The sequence below is a fragment of the Culex pipiens genome, chromosome 2 (assembly GCF_016801865.2).
Source record: "Culex pipiens pallens isolate TS chromosome 2, TS_CPP_V2, whole genome shotgun sequence".
In the NCBI taxonomy this organism is placed as follows: Eukaryota; Metazoa; Arthropoda; class Insecta; order Diptera; family Culicidae; genus Culex; species Culex pipiens.
Window position 1 is genome coordinate 14193100 of NC_068938.1, and position 20724 is coordinate 14213823.

General features: G+C 36.6%; 4 protein-coding genes across 4 annotated transcripts; 2 read left to right on the top strand and 2 right to left on the bottom strand.

Annotated features, from left to right (window-relative positions):
• Window positions 1-2745: 2745 nt before the first annotated feature.
• On the bottom strand, window positions 2746-7649 carry LOC120413824 (zinc finger protein ZFP2-like). Its single transcript, XM_039574779.2, has 4 exons — window positions 7375-7649; window positions 3206-4557; window positions 3000-3145; window positions 2746-2937 (listed from the first exon to the last, which is right to left on the bottom strand). The coding sequence occupies exons 1-4, from the start codon at window positions 7513-7515 to the stop codon at window positions 2807-2809; spliced, it is 1770 nt and encodes a 589-aa protein (XP_039430713.1). The 5' UTR covers window positions 7516-7649; the 3' UTR covers window positions 2746-2806.
• Window positions 7650-8281: 632 nt separating this feature from the next.
• On the top strand, window positions 8282-14814 carry LOC128092727 (zinc finger protein 250-like). The gene is made up of 3 exons (XM_052707164.1): window positions 8282-8503; window positions 8570-10023; window positions 14570-14814. Exons 1-3 carry the CDS (start codon window positions 8372-8374, stop codon window positions 14664-14666), a joined length of 1683 nt encoding a protein of 560 aa, XP_052563124.1. The 5' UTR covers window positions 8282-8371; the 3' UTR covers window positions 14667-14814.
• Window positions 14815-14822: 8 nt separating this feature from the next.
• On the bottom strand, window positions 14823-16625 carry LOC120413833 (zinc finger protein OZF-like). The gene is made up of 4 exons (XM_039574788.2): window positions 16418-16625; window positions 15361-16348; window positions 15020-15304; window positions 14823-14964 (listed from the first exon to the last, which is right to left on the bottom strand). The coding sequence occupies exons 1-4, from the start codon at window positions 16541-16543 to the stop codon at window positions 14852-14854; spliced, it is 1512 nt and encodes a 503-aa protein (XP_039430722.1). The 5' UTR covers window positions 16544-16625; the 3' UTR covers window positions 14823-14851.
• Window positions 16626-16732: 107 nt separating this feature from the next.
• Window positions 16733-18827, top strand: LOC120413853 (achaete-scute homolog 2-like). The gene is made up of 2 exons (XM_039574809.1): window positions 16733-16748; window positions 18520-18827. Exons 1-2 carry the CDS (start codon window positions 16733-16735, stop codon window positions 18825-18827), a joined length of 324 nt encoding a protein of 107 aa, XP_039430743.1.
• The last annotated feature ends 1897 nt before the right edge of the window (window positions 18828-20724 follow it).

Below are 20724 nucleotides of genomic sequence, written 5' to 3' on the forward strand. Positions count from 1 at the left end.
ACCCTCAGGAAAAGGTGTTATCAATTATACCGGCTTGTTAGACAGGCCGTATAGTTCCCGGCTCCTCCTCCTACCAGCAGGTTTTTAAACAAAACTTCACCTATATAGAATCCTTTCTTCCCGTTTAACTTTTTTTCGCGTAATTTGTATCATCAACGGTTGTAAGTCATGTCCAGAATGGTTTCGAACTTTGTGGTGAGTGGTCGTCATCAAAGCAACCCGCGAGAAGACAATGCAAGAAATTTACGAGTGTTACTTTTACGCCTACTGCAACGGTGGCAGTACTGGACAGGATCAACAGTTCAAATCGCAGTGTGCGCAGATTCAGGAGACAAATAATTTTCTGAAAACAAATCAGGATCGTCAATGGAACGGATATCCGAGCGATCTAGTGGGTCAACGAGAAGTTAATGGACAGTTTGAGCTGTGTGATGAAGATGAAGAATCGTTTGTGGAACTAGCGGAGTGCTACGATGTTCGTCCAGATGGAAGTTTTCTTCGAAGTAATGATGAGAGTGGTAAGAATAATGTACAAAATATAATTTAATTTAATAAAAACAGGCGCTTGTCCACATTCCATAAAATATGTCTATATAGGAAAAGCGGGGTCTGGATTTCAAAAAAAATTTGCCCGCAAGATTTATGGATGGCATTTAAACACTATTACAGTTCTGGAGTTATTTTTTGTTTTTTTTTAAAGGTCCAATGAACCAAATTTTCAGTATTTGTTTTTTGGGTGTTTTTTAATACCCCTGACTCAAGGCGTTTTCAAAAACACCCAAAAAGCAAAAACTGGAAGTTTAGTTTATTGGACCTTTTTAAAAAATTTCCAGAGTTATGCTTTTGTGAAAAAAAATGCTAAAAGATCAATAAATTTAAAAAAAAATCTCAGATTTCACGAATTTTACCGATCAGAAGTCTAAAAATTAAATTGTTTTCGGTTTTTCAATGTGTGTTTTATTGTCAACGTCAGTCCGCCGTTTGTGTATGAGTTGCTGTTTTTCTTTTAAATATGCAACGTATACAATAAATTGTGGTTCTAGATTTTTGCCAACTACGAATCAAACCAAGCCCAGAGTACATGGTTGCTTTAGATGATTCCATACTATTTATACTCGAAATTTACAATTTTATTTATTGACAGGGAATTCACTGAAATTCAATTCTGACGATTGCAAATATTTTTCCATCTGCTTCATCAAACAATATCAAGGTTTTCTTACCACCTTATTTTTGAGAAAATCATTACTTGTCTTTTTCAATATGTCCCGAAAAAAAACATCAAAAATAAGAGTACTTACTGAGGCGATTAGATACATAAAGGACGAATAGAGACCCCCGGAACAATTACAGCTATTCTTCACGAAACCGGAAATGATTTTTTTTATTTTTTTTTTTTTGAACCGTTGCATTGGTTTATTCATACAAGGCTCGAAAATTTGCATTTTTTAAAGGAATTTTATGTTCGGTTTGCTATCTTCGGCAATGTTGTAAATATTGATGAGGACTATTCAGAAAAATGATAAACGGATTTTATTTGCCTTTTTTTAATTACCTTGTTTCTACCAAAAATCAATTTCCCCGAATCCATCTTTTATAGTTATTTTTTTTTATATTTTATAATCGACAAAAATCGCATTTTTTGAGCCATAGAAAAAAATTAACAATTTTTTCCCCACCGAGCTATGTTTTTTTGAATAAAAACAAAATCTAAGACTATCATTTCAATAGGTCAAATATTCAATATTTCCCCCATTTAAAATGCTAGAGTTATAATTCCAAAATTTCAAAAATATTTTTTTCGAGAGAAATTTTATAGTTATCAAAATTTTACAATTTTTTTAATGCAATAAAAATAGGTTTATGAGATATTGCCACTAGAAAAAAAATACTGTTTGGATGAGGCATGAAAAACTTCAATATTCGATGTCCAACCTCAAGGTCCAATCTGCATTGCCTCTTAGGCAATTTTATTGGAAATTTTTCCAACCTTTTGAAAAAAATATTTTCAGGAATAAACAATCATGGACACTTTTTTTTTAAATCGAATAACTGGAATTTTTCAGAAAAAAAATAAACTTTAAGTGGCTTTATCTTGAAAACGGTGCAATTTATCAAAAAATCTTATTTTTTAGATTGCAAATTTGATTTAACATTAAAAACTGAAGTCAATAGTTTTTTGTTCGAGTAAAATTTAAATTTTCTCCAAAACATATATTAAAAATAAATTCATAAATTGGCGACAAAATTGTAGTCTATACATTTAATATTTACAAAAAATATAACTTGGCGGGAAAATATCTGTCCACACTGTTTTTTATGGTTCGAAAGTAGTGGTCAAAAAATATCAAATATCATAAAACTTCCAAAATTGAAAAATCGTTTTTTTTTTACCGTGTACCATTTTTTTCTGAATATTCCCCATCAATAACTACAACTTTGCCGAAGACACCAAACCGATCAGAAAATTCCTTCAAAAGATACCGATTTTCGAAGCCAAAAAAAAATTCAAAAAAATGCACTATATCCGTTAATTAAGTAGAGAACTGCTCAGTTGAACGTGGGAAAGTTTTGCGTAGAACATAAAATCTTATATTGCTCTATTGTAGGATATTGGTCAAATGGGTCAGCTAGAAGAAAACTTATTGTCATAGGCCAGCCCCACTGCGTAAAGTTAAAAGCAAAGATGATTCGTAGAATTGGTTGAATCAAAGAATAAAAATACCGAATGAAGTATACATTGCTTAGACATTTAATTGTTATTCTATCAGTTTGCACGACAAAATCACTTTCATTTTACATTACATTACACCGGCGCCAGCGTAACCACCCCATCCATGGCCGCTCCCTCGGCAATGTGCTGCGCCAGATGCGCTTTCAGGGCGGCCGATTTCTTGAACGACACAAAGCACACCGTACACTGGTAGGGCTTTTCCCCTGAAAAAAAATGCACTACTTGTTGGAATTTTGAAAATGATTGAGGGAACTTGAGATTTTACCCGAATGAGTTCCCTCGTGCTCGCGCTTCAACCGCTTCGTGATGAACGACTTGTCGCAAAAGTCACACTTGTACGGCTTGTTTCCGGTGTGGGACATTTCATGGCGCTGCCGGTTCGTGCTGTCCGCAAAGGCCATGTCGCAGAACCTTTAAAAAATGGTTGAAGGTTAATTAAAGTTTGATTTCGATGATTTGGTTCAATGTTACCTGCAAGGATACGGCTTCTCGCCGGAGTGAACTCTCATGTGGTACACCATCTTGGCCTTAACCCGGAACGCCTTGTGGCATATTTCGCACTCAAAGGGGAGCTTGCCCTCGTGCATGAGCATGTGGGCTTGCAGGTTATGTCGCTGCATGTACGACTGACCGCAGATGGTGCACATGAACTCGCGCTTGGCCGAGTGCCGCTTGATGTGGGCCTTAAGCCGATCGTAGCTAAGGTACGCCTTCGGACACTGCTCACATTTGTAGCTCTTTTCGTTGCGATGTTCGCGCTCGTGACGGTCGCAAGCCTGCGGCGTCTGGAACTTGAGGCCACAGATCGAACAGACGTGCCGTTTGGGCATGTAGACACGCTTCTGGTGGATCTGGAGGTTGTTCTCGTCGGTGAAGCGCTTGTAACAGATGGGACACTCGACGGGACGGTTTTCGTACTGGGCGAGGGAGGATTGGATTTTGTTCGCACGATGAGCGGTGGCCGAGTGGGCCATCAGCTTTTCCATGGTGTCGAACTCTTGGTTGCAGCTTTGGGCGCAGCAGATTCGTACTGAAGGTTCTACCGGAACAGCCTGGGTTGATCGCTCAGCTGGAGTTGGTTTCGACCCTGGATGATTGTGGGCATGATTCCGACGTCTATACCCAGCGATGAAGCGAGCGTCACACTTCAAACAGTCGTAAACCTGCTGAATTTCATTCGTTTTCTTCATGTGAGCCTTCAACGAAATTATTGAAGCATATCTTCGACAACAATACTGGCAGACGTGCTTCTTTGAGTGGTTAATCCTCTTGCTAGCTTCGTGTTCCGTTTTCCCATGTTCTTGCAGGTCTTCCTTGTTATCAAACAGCTTAAAACAGGTACAGCAAACGTGCTGACTGCCAACTTCAACCACCTTAAAAGTCTTCCTCTCCATCTCATCCAACTCCTCAAAATTATCCGACTCCTCGTCATCATCCTCCCTCAGCGATCTCGATCGTCCCCTCCCAATAGGACTAATCTGCAACTTTGTAACCACCTTCCTCTCTCGGCTCTCCTCCACATAATCGCTATCGTTCGCATCGTCAAAATCATCCACCGCACCCTCAAACTCAAACGCATCTTGCTCCTCCTTAATCCCACCCTCATCCCCCTCATACTCGTCCTCTTCAATCTTGACGGTTATCTCCCCGAACGACAACATCGCTTCGTCACCGTAAGTATCGTCCAGCTTGATCTCCGCCCGGAACATCTTGCGCAGCTGGCGGTCCGACTGACGGGCCTTTTCGATGAACCGGATGAAGCCGCGCAGCTCGTCCACGCAGTCCGCGCACACGTTGTCCGGCAGGCCGTCGTCTTCGAGAATCTGCAAGAAAAAATAGTTTGGTCAATATATTTCATTGTGCAGTTGTTCATTTTCAATAATATTGTGTTAATTTAAAAATATGTTCTAGAACTTTCAGAAACTTTGAACGATTTAGATTAAATTGTAGTATTTTGATTTTATCGTCATTGAACCAAGATTTTGGAAACACTAGTATTATATTTCTAAAATTATACAAATCTACAAGTTTCTTGGAAATCCAATGAGATATTGTACCGTCAACGCTTAGGCTTAGGGCAGGGATGACAAGCCCGCGAGGTGATTTTTATGGCCCGCGAAACCATTTTGAATTATCACGTAAAATGGCCCTTTGCCGAATCTGTAAGTGATTTTATAATCCCTCAAAAATAAGGCTTAATTTATGTTTTTTGTGATCCGTTATAGTTTTCGTCAATGTAAAACTAATGATTTTTTCCAAACTTTGTTCCCGATTATATGGAACAAATACAGTGTTGAAAAATCCATCTTATACGTTCGAATTTCATTAAAGTAGGTAACTGTAAACATAGCTAAAATATTGGTATACAATAATTTAAGAATAAAAAAAGATTTTTTTTTATCTGCGCATCAAACATAATATGCGCTTTCACTTCGTGATTTGAACTGATAACGTGTGGATTACGATTCTGAGTGCCCAACATCTGATTAGGGTAGAATGAAATTTATTTTTTTAATTATGGAAAAAAATATATCACGGTATTTATTTAGAAATAAAATTACGCACTTTTGCAAATTTTGTGTCACCCCTTATGAAACAAATTTAAAAAATATAAAATAAAATTATAAAATTTCTTACTCTTTCAAAGCTTAAAGAAAAGATTTAGAAACCGAATTAGAATTCTGTACATTCAAAAATACGACACGAATGCCATTACAATGGTAAATTGTCTTTTATAAAACTTATAATAATAATAAAACAAAATACAGGTGCTAAATACATTATATCATTATTGTATTTCTAAAATCCAGATTTTATTTATTCAAAATATTGTATTGATTTCAACGATTGATGAGGTACGTACATTGCAATAAAAGCAAATGAATAATATTCTTGTTGCTACTTTATTTAGATGTTTTGATTTTAATAAAATTTAACCAATCGGTTAGAAGCTTTTTGTACGAAAGAATTAAAAAAATGATTTCAAGTATTTAAATGACAAAAATGTTCTAAAAATACAAAAAAAAATCGTTTGGCCCACATGCTTATGTGATCTTTAAATTTGGCCCGCCATTCAAAAACGTTGAGCACCCCTGGCTTAGGGAGACAACGGCTCGGTGCATGACAGTAAAGAAGAGCACAACTCTCTTCTCTGTAGATTCATTTTTCGTGGTCTATGTTGTATTCCGGTTTAGAATTCCGTAGTAACAGTTCAATAGGACGAATGTGCAATTTGCTTGCTTAACCCCTTCCCGCCCAGAGCAAAATCGAGATTTTTAACGTTTTTCACCATTACTCGTAACTGGATCGACCAAATTGGATGAAATTTTAATGGTTATAAGCTAACATTCTATAAAAAACTAACGCAGCTTGAACCGGGTTGAAAAATTGCATGGTTGCAGAGAAATTTAGTTTTGAAGACAAAAATTAGTGGTGCTCTGGAGTAACCATGGGCGTTAGAGGGTTAACAACCCTACAGAAAAAAGTGTGATGAAATTTGCCCGGAAAATTGTCAAATTTTCACTTTTCTGAAAATCTCCATATAACATCCGAGTTTCATACTAACTTTTTTGACAGCTGGGAAATCCCGCCTTACCTTATCTAATCTACATACCTTGGTCTATCCCCCTCTTACCCACTGAGAATTTTGGCTCGAGCTTCGAATCGATCTGGCTCGAGATCGAGCCTGAATCTTGGCCTGAATCGAGTCGAGGCTCGAGCCAAAATTCTCAGTGGGACTTGACGTGAACTGTCACTTGAGCAATCGCAGATTTGGATGGTGCCTTTTGAGTCAATCCCAAATGTTTGCTGATTTCGACGCCAACATTTCAAAAAGCATCATGTACAAACCATGCGTTTTGAGAAAAACGCATTTGAATGTTGAGCATCTATTTTCAATTCCCATTTTAATATAAAAGCAAAATAAGATGTTCTTATGATAACAAACGATGAAAAACGTTGCTTTCATTGATACTTGATCATCCAAATTCAATAAAACATTATTTCCGTAATTTTATTTGAGAAAAACAAACATAACTTCTTTTGAAATCACCAACGTCTATATCACCCTGCTGTCATTGAGGGGGACGCTTTGTTATGATTCGTTTTTCTTTGCCGAATGTACATGGCGCTTTGTTCATGTTGCTTTTTTTTCGTCACGAGGTTCATGTAGTCTTTTGTTTGACAGGTTGACAGGGATTTTGTTTATGTTACTTTATTTAAAATCATGATTAAACAGACTTTACTGAAGTAACTTTTGCTCATTTTTGGTGGAGAGGTAGCTTATTAGGAGTTCTTTCAGAATATGCAATAACTCAGAAAGTGTCAAAAATGTACATGATGCCTTTTGAAATGTTACCGTCGATTTATCATGCTTTGTTTTATGTAAAATAATTAGCACCATTTTTTTACACGCTCCAATTTTGATTATGATTACATTTATGCAGATTTGAATAGTAGTTTATGCAATGTATGTTTTGCCACCTTAGGAAAGTCGGATTTTCTACAAAAACTTAGAGAAATTATTGACATGTCAACCATTTTATATATAGATTTGAAAAATAAATAAAATCCATCCCACCCCCACTGCCCCACCTTGTTTACAATCCCAAACGGCGGCGCCCCACGGATACCCTTCTTACCTGAATCGCGGTGCATTCCTGTATAATATTCGCGATAAACGCATCCTCCAGCTTGGAGAACAGCGGCACCATCTCCATCCGGATTTCCATGCAAACACGACACATCGGGGACACATTTTGCTGCACCTGGCTGGTGGCCATCCTCGACGCTTAATTTAGAAACAATTTTTCCACAAACGAGACCGGATTCTTTCGAATATTTGAAAATAACACACACGGAGCGAAAATTTTGCTTTCTTCGGAGAAAATTCTGTTTGACACACGGGAAAAAAAGAAAGATGGTTAGAGTATGAGAGAGAGGTTGACGTCGGTTTGGGGGAGACTTTGTGAGTGTGAATGGGACTGAATGTTTGAAACGATTGGTGATTTTTTTTCCGTGTCAAGATATAAATTTGGTCCACAATTTATATAGAGATCAGCATCGTCTCACAAATATTGATAAACTTGTATGCTATCATGTGAAGCATGTTAAAGGGGCATGTCAGTGACTAACAGAATTACTCAATAATTTCTTCCAATTGGACCTAACCGTTCCCACCTTTTCAGTGAAACCGTGGTATCCGTGGCCGTTGAAGGGGACAGCCACTCATAGCCAAGAAATCTTCTTAGAATCGAACAAACTGGAAACCGTGGTTGTCAGGTAGACACGACCTCCGGCAGCAGGTTTTATTAAAATGACAGCTTGACAGTTTGAATTTTTTGGACATTTTTGAAAGCAAACAGAGTAATTCAGAACTGCCTAGTTCTAAAATTTGCTTCGAAGATAAGATACAGATTGCAATACTTATTTGATAACTAATTTTACTTCTCTGGATCACTAGATGTGCACACGAGCCTGAACATTTTGAAACATTTCCTCAAAAAAAACTTTATTTATCCTCTTCGCGTATTTTTAATCCAACGCTTGTCAAAATCCAAAACAAATTTGTATATCACTGATCTCGTAGACCGAATTTTGTCCAATTTATGTGTGTTACGAGCCACGAATCGCCCTCGAATGGAGCTTAAACCGTGCCCGGCGGACACGTGCCGAACGTGCGGCCAGAGTGCACTGGAACCGCGGTCCATCTTTGGCTTTTTCGAGGGCCGAATCATTGCGACCATCATCACTGAGTGCACCGCCGTACAGGTAAGGGTTTAATAGGGGGTATTTGGGGTTTGTTGGGGCAACTAACTGAGGTTGATTTCTTTTTAGATTTTCGAAGATGACGAGCTTCCACAGCAAATTTGCGATGATTGTTTCAAGGAGTTAAATAATTTTGTCAAATTTATTCAAAAGACTAGAGACGCCGATCGATCACTGAGGGAATTGTACAAGAAACCTGTTGTAAAGGTGGAAGACGTTGAAGTCACTGAGGACTTAAAGCCGGGAACCTTTTTGAAGGTTGAAATAGAAGACTATCACGAAGATGCGGTCTTTTCGGACGCTTCTTCCGGTTTGGACTACGAAGATAAATCGCTGGATTCACCGAAGCCGAAGCGACGAGGTCGAAAACCCAAAGTTAAGCAACAAGAAAGCGATGAAGAACCTCTGGCGAAGCGACGAGGTCGCAAGCGAAAACCCAAGTCAGAGTCAGAGTCGGAAAGCGATTCTAGCAGCAGTTCGGAGTATTCCAACGAAGAAGATTCAGACTCGGAGGAAGATGATGAGGATAAACCGTTGCGACCTAAAGAAAAGGGTAAACGAGGCAGGAAAAAGATGCCGAGGCCACCACCTCCGCCAGACGAGATGGACGAGATGGAAATGGAGGTGTTCATAGTTGTACCCGTCACTCCGGATGAGTTCCTTTGCTGCAAGTGCTTCAAACTCTTCACCACCCTACCCGAGCTGGAAAGCCACGGCAAGACTCACGCGAGCTGTCTCAAGCCAGACAACGGCAAGAAGAGTAACTTCTGCAAGATCTGCTATCGAAGATACTCAACCGTCCGAGCCGTCAAAAGCCATCGAACCAACATCCAAGAGCTGAATCGAGTCTTTGAGTGCAAAATCTGCCAGTTCCGGTGCGCTCAACCAATGCGTCGGAAAACCCACGCCCACAACCACAAAAAGGTCCCAATCGTCCCCGAAGAGCTCAAAAAAGAACTCGGTGTGCTGTGTTGCGCCAAAAACTGCGAAAAATCCTTCCCAACCCAGGAAGCCCTCCTCGAGCACGGTCAAACCGACCACAAGCACAACAAAATCGAAGCCAACCTCGGTCTCTGTAACATCGATCGACCCTTCCAGTGCCAGGTCTGCTTCAGCTGCTTCTACTCCGAGAGCGGACTCGAGAAGCACGGCGTCCGGAAGTACCGCCCTAAGCGCCATCAGTGCGCCATCTGCGGGGAAAAGTTCGCCTTCCCCGCCGATCTGGAACTGCACGAGCGCATCCACCGGAACGAGCGCAACTTCCCGTGCGACATCTGTCCGAAGAAGTTCTACACGGAAACGCAGCTCAAGCAGCACCTAAGGCGGCACGCTAAAAAGTGGAACTTTGTGTGTAATTTGTGCGGGAAGGCGTTCAAGCAAAAGGCGGCCCTGCAGGCGCACATGTTGGCCCATGAAGGGAAGTTGCCGTTTGTTTGTGAGGTGTGCAATAAGGCGTTCCGGGTGAAGACCAAGATGGTTTATCATATGAGGACGCATACTGGGGAGCGGCCGTATCCGTGCAGGTGAGTGATTTTTTTTCGGATTTCAGGGATTTCTATGAGGTAGAATCTGTCTTTAAGAATCTCCTTTCAAGAAAAGTTATTGTCAAACTTAATGACCCACCCAAAACTCAAACCTAAACCAGATCAAGAAAATTTTAAATTGTTGAATATTTAACTGTCAAGCTAATTGATTAAGCTTATTGTTGAAGAAGAAACATTATTTAAAAACGACATCTTAAAAACATAATTTCTCATAGTATTTTATTCCCATAACAATTTCAACCCGCTTGAGACAAAACAGTTGATACCATTGCAACTTTGGCAAAGACACCAAATCGATTTTTTGTTACATTTTCCAGATTGAAAACTGTTTATTTGTAGCTAAACCTCAAAAATAAAAATAATAACAAATTTCATAGCATTTCCTATCGTTCCATCGTTTTCCCACAGCTAATTTGTCTGATTGATTCGAATTTCCCTTCGAAATTTACAGATTATTAAACTTTCGCCCTTTTGTATTTGTTGTGAACAATTATATCACCAATTTAAGCTTAATTTTAGGACCCAATTTTGTTGCTTTTTTTTTTCTTTTGTTCAATGTACGTATTTTAGCACCCATAGGTCAAATCCCATAGGTGGGTCTCGTGGCGCAGGGGTAGCGGCTTCGGCTGCCGATCCCGATGATGCTATGAGACGCGGGTTCGATTCCCGCTTATCCACTGAGCTTCTATCGGATGGTGAAGTAAAACGTCGGTCCCGGTTTCTCCTGTCTCGTCAGAGGCGCTGGAGCAGAAATCCCACGTTAGAGGAAGGCCATGCCCCGGGGGGCGTAGTGCCAATAGTTTCGTAGGTCAAATCTTCAATGTCTCTAAGGCAATTTTATTGTAAATTTTCTGAACTTTTTGATTTTTTTTTCTGGAAAGGACAATCATGGACACTATCCCGAGCAGGTGGAAATAACTGAAAAAGTTCAAGTTCTGTTATTATAAGGTGGTCAGAATTTGTTATTTTAAAAATTATTATTAAAAAATTATTACAAAAAAATCCGATAACAGAAAAAAAATGTTTCCGATATGTTATCGGCGATAACACAATTTTGTATTGGTGAGATATGTTTTTTTGCATTAGTAAATTACAGAATTTGATATTGTTTTGTTATTATTAGCTTATTTAAAATTTCAATATTATTATTTGGTTTCAAATAAATATTAGGCCGTTGCAAATATTTTTCAAAGTTTATGTCGCTCACCCTAAAATGCTTTTTTGGGCTTGTTTAAAAATGTATTGAATTTTTATGAAATTCCAATGTACAACACTGCAAAAACTTTATTTTTCGCAAAAAAATAGAATTTTCGTCAATACTTACAAATTTTGGAAACTAATGATGGCAAAACAACTGGACCCCCCCCCCCCTCGAGTTTGGTCAGAGTCGAGGGACATAAACTTCAAAAAATATTTGCAACGGCCTTACATATTTCAAAATGCTGAAAAAAATCAGTAAATCTGCTAATTTTGTTCGACATTTGAAAAAAAAAAAATTATCAGAGACCAGGCAAAATATCCAAGTGAAATTAAAATATATTGTTATGCACAACATTTATGAGGGTATACAAAAATTAAAAGAATTAACTTTCAAATTCTTTATCATTCATAAAAGTTTTGGTGCAAAGACCACATTTCATGGCCAAAATAATTTCCTTGACAAAATTGGTAATTTTTTTTATCATGGTTCTGGCCATATTAGGCAAATTAAAAAATTAAATATCAGATTGGGTTACTGTAACTTAGAAAATTTTCGAATAAATATTCTATTTCCTTGGGGGGGTATATCAATAATTAAAATCTCTACTTTAATTTCTCTAATTTTCTAAAAAGAATTGTTGCAAAGACCAAAATAATATCCTTGGTAAAATAGGTTAAAATTTTTTCATTGTTCTAGCCATATTAATCTAAATTAAAAAATATAGCAAATTGAGTTATGAATAATTCGTCGCTAACATTTCAATAAGCGCCATAAACATAGGCTTTGCGTGAGACATAGCGCTTATTGAAATGTTAGCGACGAATTAATCAAAATTTTCCTATAGGTCTATTAAAATTCTGCAATAAAATAATAGGGGAGTGTGGGGTAATTTGGACACCCTAAGGAAATTGCTGTGCCACGGGCTGTATGGATATTTTAAAGGAATGTGGATGACACCAGAGGATAATAGAGACCATATTTTATGGAAAAATGTCATTCATTTCGATAAATTTTGATGAAAAACCCATTTTTATCGCAAAAATTAAAAGGTGTCCAAATTACCCCCACATTTTTGTGTGGGGGTAATATGAACACCCCTATGGGGTAATTTGGACATGCCTTGTGGGGTAATTTGGACATGCCTTGTGGGGTAATATGGACATACCTTGTGGGGTAATATGGACACCTTTTGTGGGGTAATTTGGACACATGTTGAAGAATGAATTTAACATTGATTTTTTGAGCATGTTTTTTATCCTTCAACCTGGTTTTGTAATTGCTTTATATTTTTAAGTGTTTTTTTGCTAACAATATTTCATCAAAGGTGAAATGATTTTGTGATAGAACTATAATTCAATAGGAAGATAACAAATAGTTCAGTGTAGTATACATAATTTAATAACTCATTCCAAAATGATTTAAACATTGATTTGGATTAGGCACAAGTATAGTTTTTAGTTATTAAGGTATCGTTTAGATTTATCTAAACAAATCTTTTTATAGAACTTAGTAACCTGAAACTATCAATTTTTTAATTTTACATTCCGTAGCCCTTCAAATTTAAATATTATTGTAAACCAGCATAGAAATTATAAATGTCAAAGAAATTAATTAAAAAAATCAACATTAGAGTCTAGTTAAATGCCAAATGTGCAGCAATCAGATTTTCATCAATTCGAATATTGAAATAAATTAATTTAAATTTAAATGACAGGTAGACTTTCAGGTATGTCCAAATTACCCCACAAGCCATGTCCAAATTACCCCCATAGCATGTTCTATCAAAAATTGCAATTTTTGGTGATAAAAATGGATAAAATGCACAAAATTTATGCGTACACTCAACCCCCGGTGGTTGGTCACTTTTTCGTTTGACACTTTTTTAGTTTGTACCCCGTTGGTTGGTCAAAGTCAAACTAAAAAGTGACGAACTGTCACTTTTTACACGGCGCTCACGCACACTATTAAAACAAACGTTGTGTGTGAACTCCGTGTAAAAGGGGTGTGAAACTAAAAAGTGACCCCGTTCGTTTGACAACAGTTGGTGTCAAACCATCGGGGTTTGAGTGTACATATCTCAGGCATCATCCAAGCAACCCCCTTAAACAAAAATTGTTCACTTTTTAGCCATATAATCCCTGCAAAACCTTATTTCCCAACCCTCGAATATTAGAACTTAAGGCAGTGCCAACCGGCCATTGGAATCTTTTACATATAATACCAAAACTACTTAACATATCCCAACTTTTTAGGTTTGTCCATACTCCTAGGCCATTACTAATACTAGCCTTATCACTTAAATTGTCGTTTTCACTTTATATCCGAAGAAAGGGTGATTTTTAAAGGGGTGTCCAAATTACCCCCACTGTCCATATTACCCCAAACTCCCCTAATAATAATAATAATAATATAGGCTATGATTGTTATTTTTTTTAAATAGTTGGACTATCACATGAATAACACTGTCAATGATTGCTGTATTCTCTTACTTTCTCATAAGATCTTTTCAATAACAATTTTTAGACTAAGTTTTGAGGATGTTATTATTTTTTCTTCTCATTACCGATGCTCATGAATTTCTGATAACAAAATTATATATCTTAACAGGACTTGTAATTGAAATGACCTCCGTTTTATTATTTCCACCTGCCCGGGTATTTAAAAAAAAAACATAAACTGGATCTTTTCAGTTCAGAATTAAACTTGAGGTGGCTTTATCTAGAGTTTTTTTTGAATTGGTTCTATAAACATATGAAACACAATAGTTTAAAGGACTTTTTCAAAAAAAAACTCTAGATATCTTGAAAACGGTGCATTCTTAAAATAATTTGATTAGTATTTTTCAATTGCAATTTTGATTTCACATTAAAAACTGAAGTAAACATTTTGTTTGAATTAAATTTTTATTTTACGTAAAGGTTTTTTTTTGACCCCTAAAACACATTAAAAAATGAGAAATAAAGATATATTTTTTTGTAAAAAAAAGTTAATTCAAAAATCCGCAAGTTTTTTTTCCCTGAACCATTTTTTTAATATTCTTCATCAATACCTGCCACTTTGCCCAAGACACCAAACCGATCAGAAAAAACCCTTCATAGGGTACAGATTTTCAAATATGTACGCAACATTTTGTATGCTCAGCTGCCAAAATTTTATGGAGCCTTGCATGTGGAACCAGTGTCATAAAATGTTTTTTTCAGCTGATCTGATCTAACGGAGTATCAACTCATTTGACAGTAAACCATGCTCATGCTCACAAAGTGTGAAACTTCATATTTTAATCAAAAGTATAAACCAATGCAACACATTTCATCTTTCTTCCAGACATTGCGATTCCGCCTTCGCCGACCACACCAACCGGATGCGCCACGAGTTGATACACTTCAAGGAGAAGAACCGATTGCCCCCACCGCGGGAGTAGAGTTTGTTTTATGTTTTTTTGACCAGAGAAAATGCATTTCTACAGAGAGCAATCTCATCATCCAGTGTGTCAGTATGTATCAAAGTTTCGTGAACGTTTGAGTTTAAAGTATAATAGTATAGCAGAACGGATAAATAAAATGAGAATGCTCGAGTAATTTAAAATATTTGTTTTATTTTAAAGTTTTACGTATTTATCTTATTCGCCTCTCTTCTTTTGTGAATTGCTTCATGTTCTCGTTGGGATCGTTTCGCAACAAATTCCAAATGACAGTAAGAACATTTATATGGTTTTTCGCCTGAAACATTTGAAAAATTAGTGAAATGATAATTTACAAGAATAGAGTAACATACCAGTGTGCGACATTTCATGTCTCAATCGGTTCGAAAAATCTGCAAACGACTTCTCACAATACCGGCACGGGTACGGCTTCTCTCCGGTGTGAGTTCTCATGTGATAAAGCATCTTGGCCTTGTTGCGGAACCGTTTTTCGCAGTTATCACACTTGAACTGTTTCAACCCCGGCTCATGAACGGCCATGTGCGCAAGCATGGCGGTTTTACGCTTGAAGCTCATCCCACAAATCGAACACATAAAGGGCCTCACATTGGTATGCTTCACGTTGTGTCGTCTAAGACCTTGAAAAAAAAAGAGTTTTAGAATCTATTTTGACAAAATCATGAATTTTACTCACTCTGCCTATCTCCAAACGCTTTACAGCAAATTTCACACTTGAAAGGCTTCTCTTTGGTGTGACTCCGCTCGTGAATGGCCATCGCGGACAAACTGGGAAACTTCGCCCCACAAATTGTGCAGATATTCTTCGAAGGCTGGTACTTGAAGCGCAAATGTCGCTGCAAGCATTCGTCGTCCTTGAATCGCTTGAAGCAAATGTTACATTCTACAGGTTTTTCCTCCGCCAGCGAGGTCTCAACTCGGCTGATCCTATGAACAGCTTGGGCATGTGACATCAACTGCGACTCCGTTTCAAACATCTCCAAACAGCCTAGCGCACAGCACAGCCGTCCGTGGCGGTCAAAAAGTTCTTCCAACGAAGGTTGAGCCTTCTCTAGGGATTTCTTCTGATGATGGGTTTTACCGTGCTGGGTGCACTTCTGAGCGTTGTAAGCTCGAAATTTGCACGTTTCACACTCAAATATAATGCTGATTGATTCAATTTTACGTTGGTGATTTCGAACAGCATTTACTGACGAATAAGATCGGTTGCAATGCTTGCAAAGATGCTTTCTACTCTTTTGTAAACCATCCTCAATTGGGTGATTCTCCCTAAGATGTTCTTGAAGTTGTTCTTCACCTTCAAATTGATTCAGACATTCACAGCAAAGCAACTTTCCTCGATCAACTTCGATCATTTCAAACATTTTCAACTGCAAGTTATGCCCATTTTGATCGTTCTTTACTATCACATCTCCGCCGTCATTTTCACTGTTCCCCTCACTCAATTCACCACCACGTTCATCGGCCAGCACCGTTTCAAATTGTGGCCCTTCGTCACCAATTTCCAGTGCAGGCTTTTCAAATTTAATCTCGACCTTTTCTTGAAATAGCTTTTTCAGTGCAATATCGGTGTTTCGGGCCTTTTGTTGGAATTTTTGAAACTTGATCAACTCTTCCAAGCAATTGCGGCAAATGTTTTCCGGAAGACCATCGTTTTCGAAAACCTAAAATTAAAAAAAAAAACAGACTTAGTTGCCCATATAACACTGATTGTCCCAAAGTATTGTGTTTACCTGAACAGCAGTGCACTCAAAGATAATTTGTGCGATGAATGCATCTTCAAGTTTTTCAAACACAGATTGCATGTCGTTTTCACCGTGCATGCAAATTCTGCAAATGCTTTGAATATCGGACGACATTATTTGATTGTTTGAAGTTGTTTTTGCTTATTTTTAATCCATTTTACCATCAAAAATATCGGGTTTTGAATTTGCTTCTGTTTGGTTTGTTTACTTATGACAAATGCTTGTTATGAAGCCAATGCTGTTTTTCTTATATGAATTCGTGAATTTGTTAAGGTAGTGTCACATTCACTAGCATGACTGGAAATGTTTCAAATTCGCTGTATGTGTAACTCCAGGGTAGTTAATCTTGAATCCAGGTTTTTAAGCGAAGATGGCGTTCGAATGGTGAACGCCTGAAATGTCAAAATCGCGCAGTAGCACCAACATTAGAAAAAAAATGTGGCTGTCATGCCATGGCACACTTTTTCCGTAATGTTGGTACCACTGCGTGATTTTGACATTTCGGGCGTTCACCATTCGAACGCCATCTTCGCTTAAAAACCTCGATAAATGAAGCTTTGATTTGAATTCATTATTGAAAAATTTGTAAATTGAATAAAATCGTAAAACGAAAAATATGTAATTCACTTAGTTATTTAATGTCTCTTAAACATTTAACATATTCTTTTAAAATATTTAAAAAAGGATTACAAAATGCATAATCAATGATAATCGTGAACAAGCGTTCATGAAAATGGGAACCACGAACAAAGTGTTCAAATCCCATGGTACGATTTTGAAACCCTTTGTTCGTGGTTCCCATTTTCGTGAATGCTTGTTCACGATTTTGAGAACTCTTTTTTCTTCGTGTGACTGCAAAATTTGTAAGAATTCGTGAAAATATTTTTTTCCCTTCAAGTCAAAATTTAAAAAAAAGTAAGGGCATAACAAATTTTAAAAAAATAAAGGAATATATGTAATGAATATATCCGAAATATTTAAAATCGATTTTTGCTCGTATTTGGGTTCATATCATAATATTACATATAAACTCAAAATATGTCCAAAAATCGATATTTTGACACTTTAGCTCAATTCTGAGGGTAGATTCAGATTCAGCGGGCAAAATTATATGGAAGAATATATAGTTGAACAATTTTTGAATTTCGTTAGAGTGGTTCGATACACTTTTGTCTTGAAAATTAGACATTTTCAAATGCAGATAACTCGAGTTTTAAGCAAAACACCCCTGAGATTCATTCAGCCTTTGTAGTGGTAGATCGCTGGCGTTTTAAATTTGGCCTGCATCTTATCAAGTTATTTAAGCTTTAAATTAGCATCTTTTTTATCTTAAAATGGCTGTAACTTATGGCTCTTATGTCCAAATTGACTAATCAAAAATTTTAAATGTTTGTTTTCTAGAGCTCTAAAAGTGCCCCGAATAGAGCTTTTCTCCTAAATTTAACCCTGAATTGCTACGATTTGTGAGAGTCTTTGTCTATATTGCGGAATGTATTAGCAAGTCTAACAATTTTCTAGACAACAAAAAAAATCCCAAAAATATTCCTGAAAAGTTAGATTTTTACAATCACCCGAATCGTGAACACCCCTAATTTCAACCAAACCAAAAGTTTCCCCGATTCCATTTGCAACAACTCTTCTGAAGACCCCAAAGCTGCAAAACTCTCATTTTTTCGGAAATCTATTTCCATTTAATATATAATGCATTTTGTAATACTCTTTGCTGAAACATCTTGAAAATGAGAAAGATTTTTTTTTGTCGCCGCATTGGATAAAATTTGTTTTAGCCTATTTTATTATTTGCTCTCTAATTTTTTGATGAAATTGAGAGGAATAACTATGAAATAAGTTAGTCAATGATGGAAAAGAATACATTTGAAACAAATCGTTAATAAATATCTTTTTTTTTGCTTTGCCCTCAGATTTGATAGTAATTTTGGAAAAAAAAATAATAAAAAAAACTTGTCAATAAGTGCAATTTCTTTACTAAGAATAAAATTTAATATTCTATAAAACAGATTGCTGAAATACATTGATAAATTTTAATCTATCTGATTCTTGCTCAAATTTCTCTATCACATTTCTTCCAGCATACCCACCTTCCCAATCATCGTCATCATCATCGTTCGCCACCCACAACACACCCTCACCCCTACAGCAACACCCCCGCCAGCCACGATCTTCCTCAACGGTCATCATCGAGCGGCGCAACCAGCGAGAACGCGTCCGTGTGCGTGCCGTGAACGAAGCCTTCGCTAGACTGCGCCAGATGGTGCCAGCGACCCGATCTGCGGCGAAACGCGTCTCAAAAGTGAAAACCCTCAAACGGGCTGCGGAGTACATTGGGGTGCTGCAGAGGAGACTGACCGTGATGGCCAGAGGACAGGACAAGTTATAGGTTAAAAAATAATTTGAAAAGTTTGAAGTTTTTTTTATATATTAAAGCAGTCCTTTGAACATTTTTTTCAATATTTTTTTTTTGCTTTTGGTATTTTTGAAACTGTCTTTAGTCAGAGGTATTCAAAAACGCCCAAAAAGCTAAATTTACATTATAAAAGACTCTAGAAGTCACATTAAAACAGTCAACTTGCATATAGTCTAACTTTAAATAAAGCATCAATATTTATTGAATACCTGTTCAAATTAATCATCTCAAAAAAAAACAATTTCAGTCCAGACACCATTATCCGAAGGCCCTGGAAAAAAATTCACTTCGGATAATCAAATCTACGAATAATCAAATCATAAAAAATGTTATATGTTTTCTTATTTTTGCTTTATAGTCAAAATAAGACAACGAAAAACCATAAATTATAACACTTAAACTAAGCTAATGTGAATCAGAATTTTTCATTCAATTACCAAAAATTGGTCAAAAAGGCTGTTTTGAAATGTTGAAAAATTGCAATTTGTCATTTAAGGCCGGTGCAAATATTTTTCAAAGTTTACGTCGCCTGAAATTAGAAGCTAAGAATATAAAATAATGCATTTAAAATAACTTAAATTTTTTTTTATTTTTTTTATCTTAGCGGGTGAAATAAACACTTTGTTGGCCATATTTCAAATTTTAAAGGCAATCATGGTCAAACCTGTCGAACACATAAGTATATAAATTAATCATTTTATACGGACTATCTACACGTCGTATTAGAGGATCTCAGAATCATTGATATGAAATATTAAAAAAAAATGGTTTGAAAGAGTTGTCATTTGGTTTTCATTCTATTAAAGAACAAAATCATAACTTTCTTTTCTAAGTGGATATCCGCATGATGATGCATGCAAAATGTTAAAACTTTTTAATTTATTTGCAATAAGCATTTGTTTTTTATCACTTTATACCAGGAAGGACCGAAGTATGGCCCGCGGGCCAAACGTGGCCCGTGAGGTGATTTTTTGTGGCCCGCGGCCCCATTTTGAAAGATCATGTAAAGTGGCCCTCTTGCCCATCTGTTAAATGATTTTAAAATTCTTCAAAATTTAGGTTTTGTTCATATTAAAGAAATTGTTTATCCATTTCGTCGCTTGTGTGCTATCTTGTAACACGTCCTATCTTTTTACAGCAGACGTGTCACAAGATAGCACACAAGTGACGATTTGTTGATCCCGACTACACTACACAAGCATTTTGTTGAAAAATCTATCTTATTGAATGTTTAAATGTGATTGAAAATTGTAATTTCATTTAAATAATTCATTTTTTTTTGTAATTGATTTATAACACGTTCAAATTTTACTTAAGTAGGAAACTCTAAAAATAGCACGGGGTGGCCGTTTTCTTCAGGACTAGGCCTCAAACTTATAATGCACTTAGATACCTTCCACCTCGGGATTAGAACTCATGACATTTGGGTTATGAATGTAAAACTTTATGACCGAGCAGAAAATGCCTTGTCAAGATACCTCGCAAAATTGAATGGAAACATGTATGGGAAAACTAATAATGCAAAATGGCAAAATGCAAAAAGTTTCATAAAAAAAGGTGTCCATGAAAAATGTTAAATATGAAGAGTGCCAAAATTATAAAATTTCCGGGAAATCCCACTTTTATCCTAATGCTAATTTTTAATTGACAAACATCTGATTCAGGCATATCAAAAATTATTAAAATTTTAATGAAATTGGAGGAAAAATTGTTGAAAACCCCTTTTACAACGATTTATCATTATTGTTGCAGTTTATTCAAAAATGAAATTTCTCAATTTTTCAAAGTATGTGTCACTTTCTTTAATTTTTTAATAATTATCATAAAATGTTTAAGGAAATACAAGTGCATTTAGTTAAATCTTTTCAAT

Excerpts from the sequence above, each read along its gene's own strand:
- LOC120413824 (XM_039574779.2), bottom strand. The coding sequence starts at position 7,515 with ATGGCCACCAGCCAGGTGCAGCAAAATGTGTCCCCGATGTGTCGTGTT. Across the intron at positions 4,558-7,374 it reads AGGAATGCACCGCGATTCAG|ATTCTCGAAGACGACGGCCT; the intron begins GTAAGAAGGGTA and ends TTTTTCTTGCAG. Across the intron at positions 2,938-2,999 it reads GCACGAGGGAACTCATTCGG|GGGAAAAGCCCTACCAGTGT; the intron begins GTAAAATCTCAA and ends ATTTTTTTTCAG.
- LOC128092727 (XM_052707164.1), top strand. The coding sequence starts at position 8,372 with ATGGAGCTTAAACCGTGCCCGGCGGACACGTGCCGAACGTGCGGCCAG. Across the intron at positions 8,504-8,569 it reads CTGAGTGCACCGCCGTACAG|ATTTTCGAAGATGACGAGCT; the intron begins GTAAGGGTTTAA and ends ATTTCTTTTTAG. Across the intron at positions 10,024-14,569 it reads GAGCGGCCGTATCCGTGCAG|ACATTGCGATTCCGCCTTCG; the intron begins GTGAGTGATTTT and ends TCTTTCTTCCAG.
- LOC120413833 (XM_039574788.2), bottom strand. The coding sequence starts at position 16,543 with ATGTCGTCCGATATTCAAAGCATTTGCAGAATTTGCATGCACGGTGAA. Across the intron at positions 16,349-16,417 it reads TTGAGTGCACTGCTGTTCAG|GTTTTCGAAAACGATGGTCT; the intron begins GTAAACACAATA and ends TTTTAATTTTAG. Across the intron at positions 14,965-15,019 it reads ACATGAAATGTCGCACACTG|GCGAAAAACCATATAAATGT; the intron begins GTATGTTACTCT and ends CAAATGTTTCAG.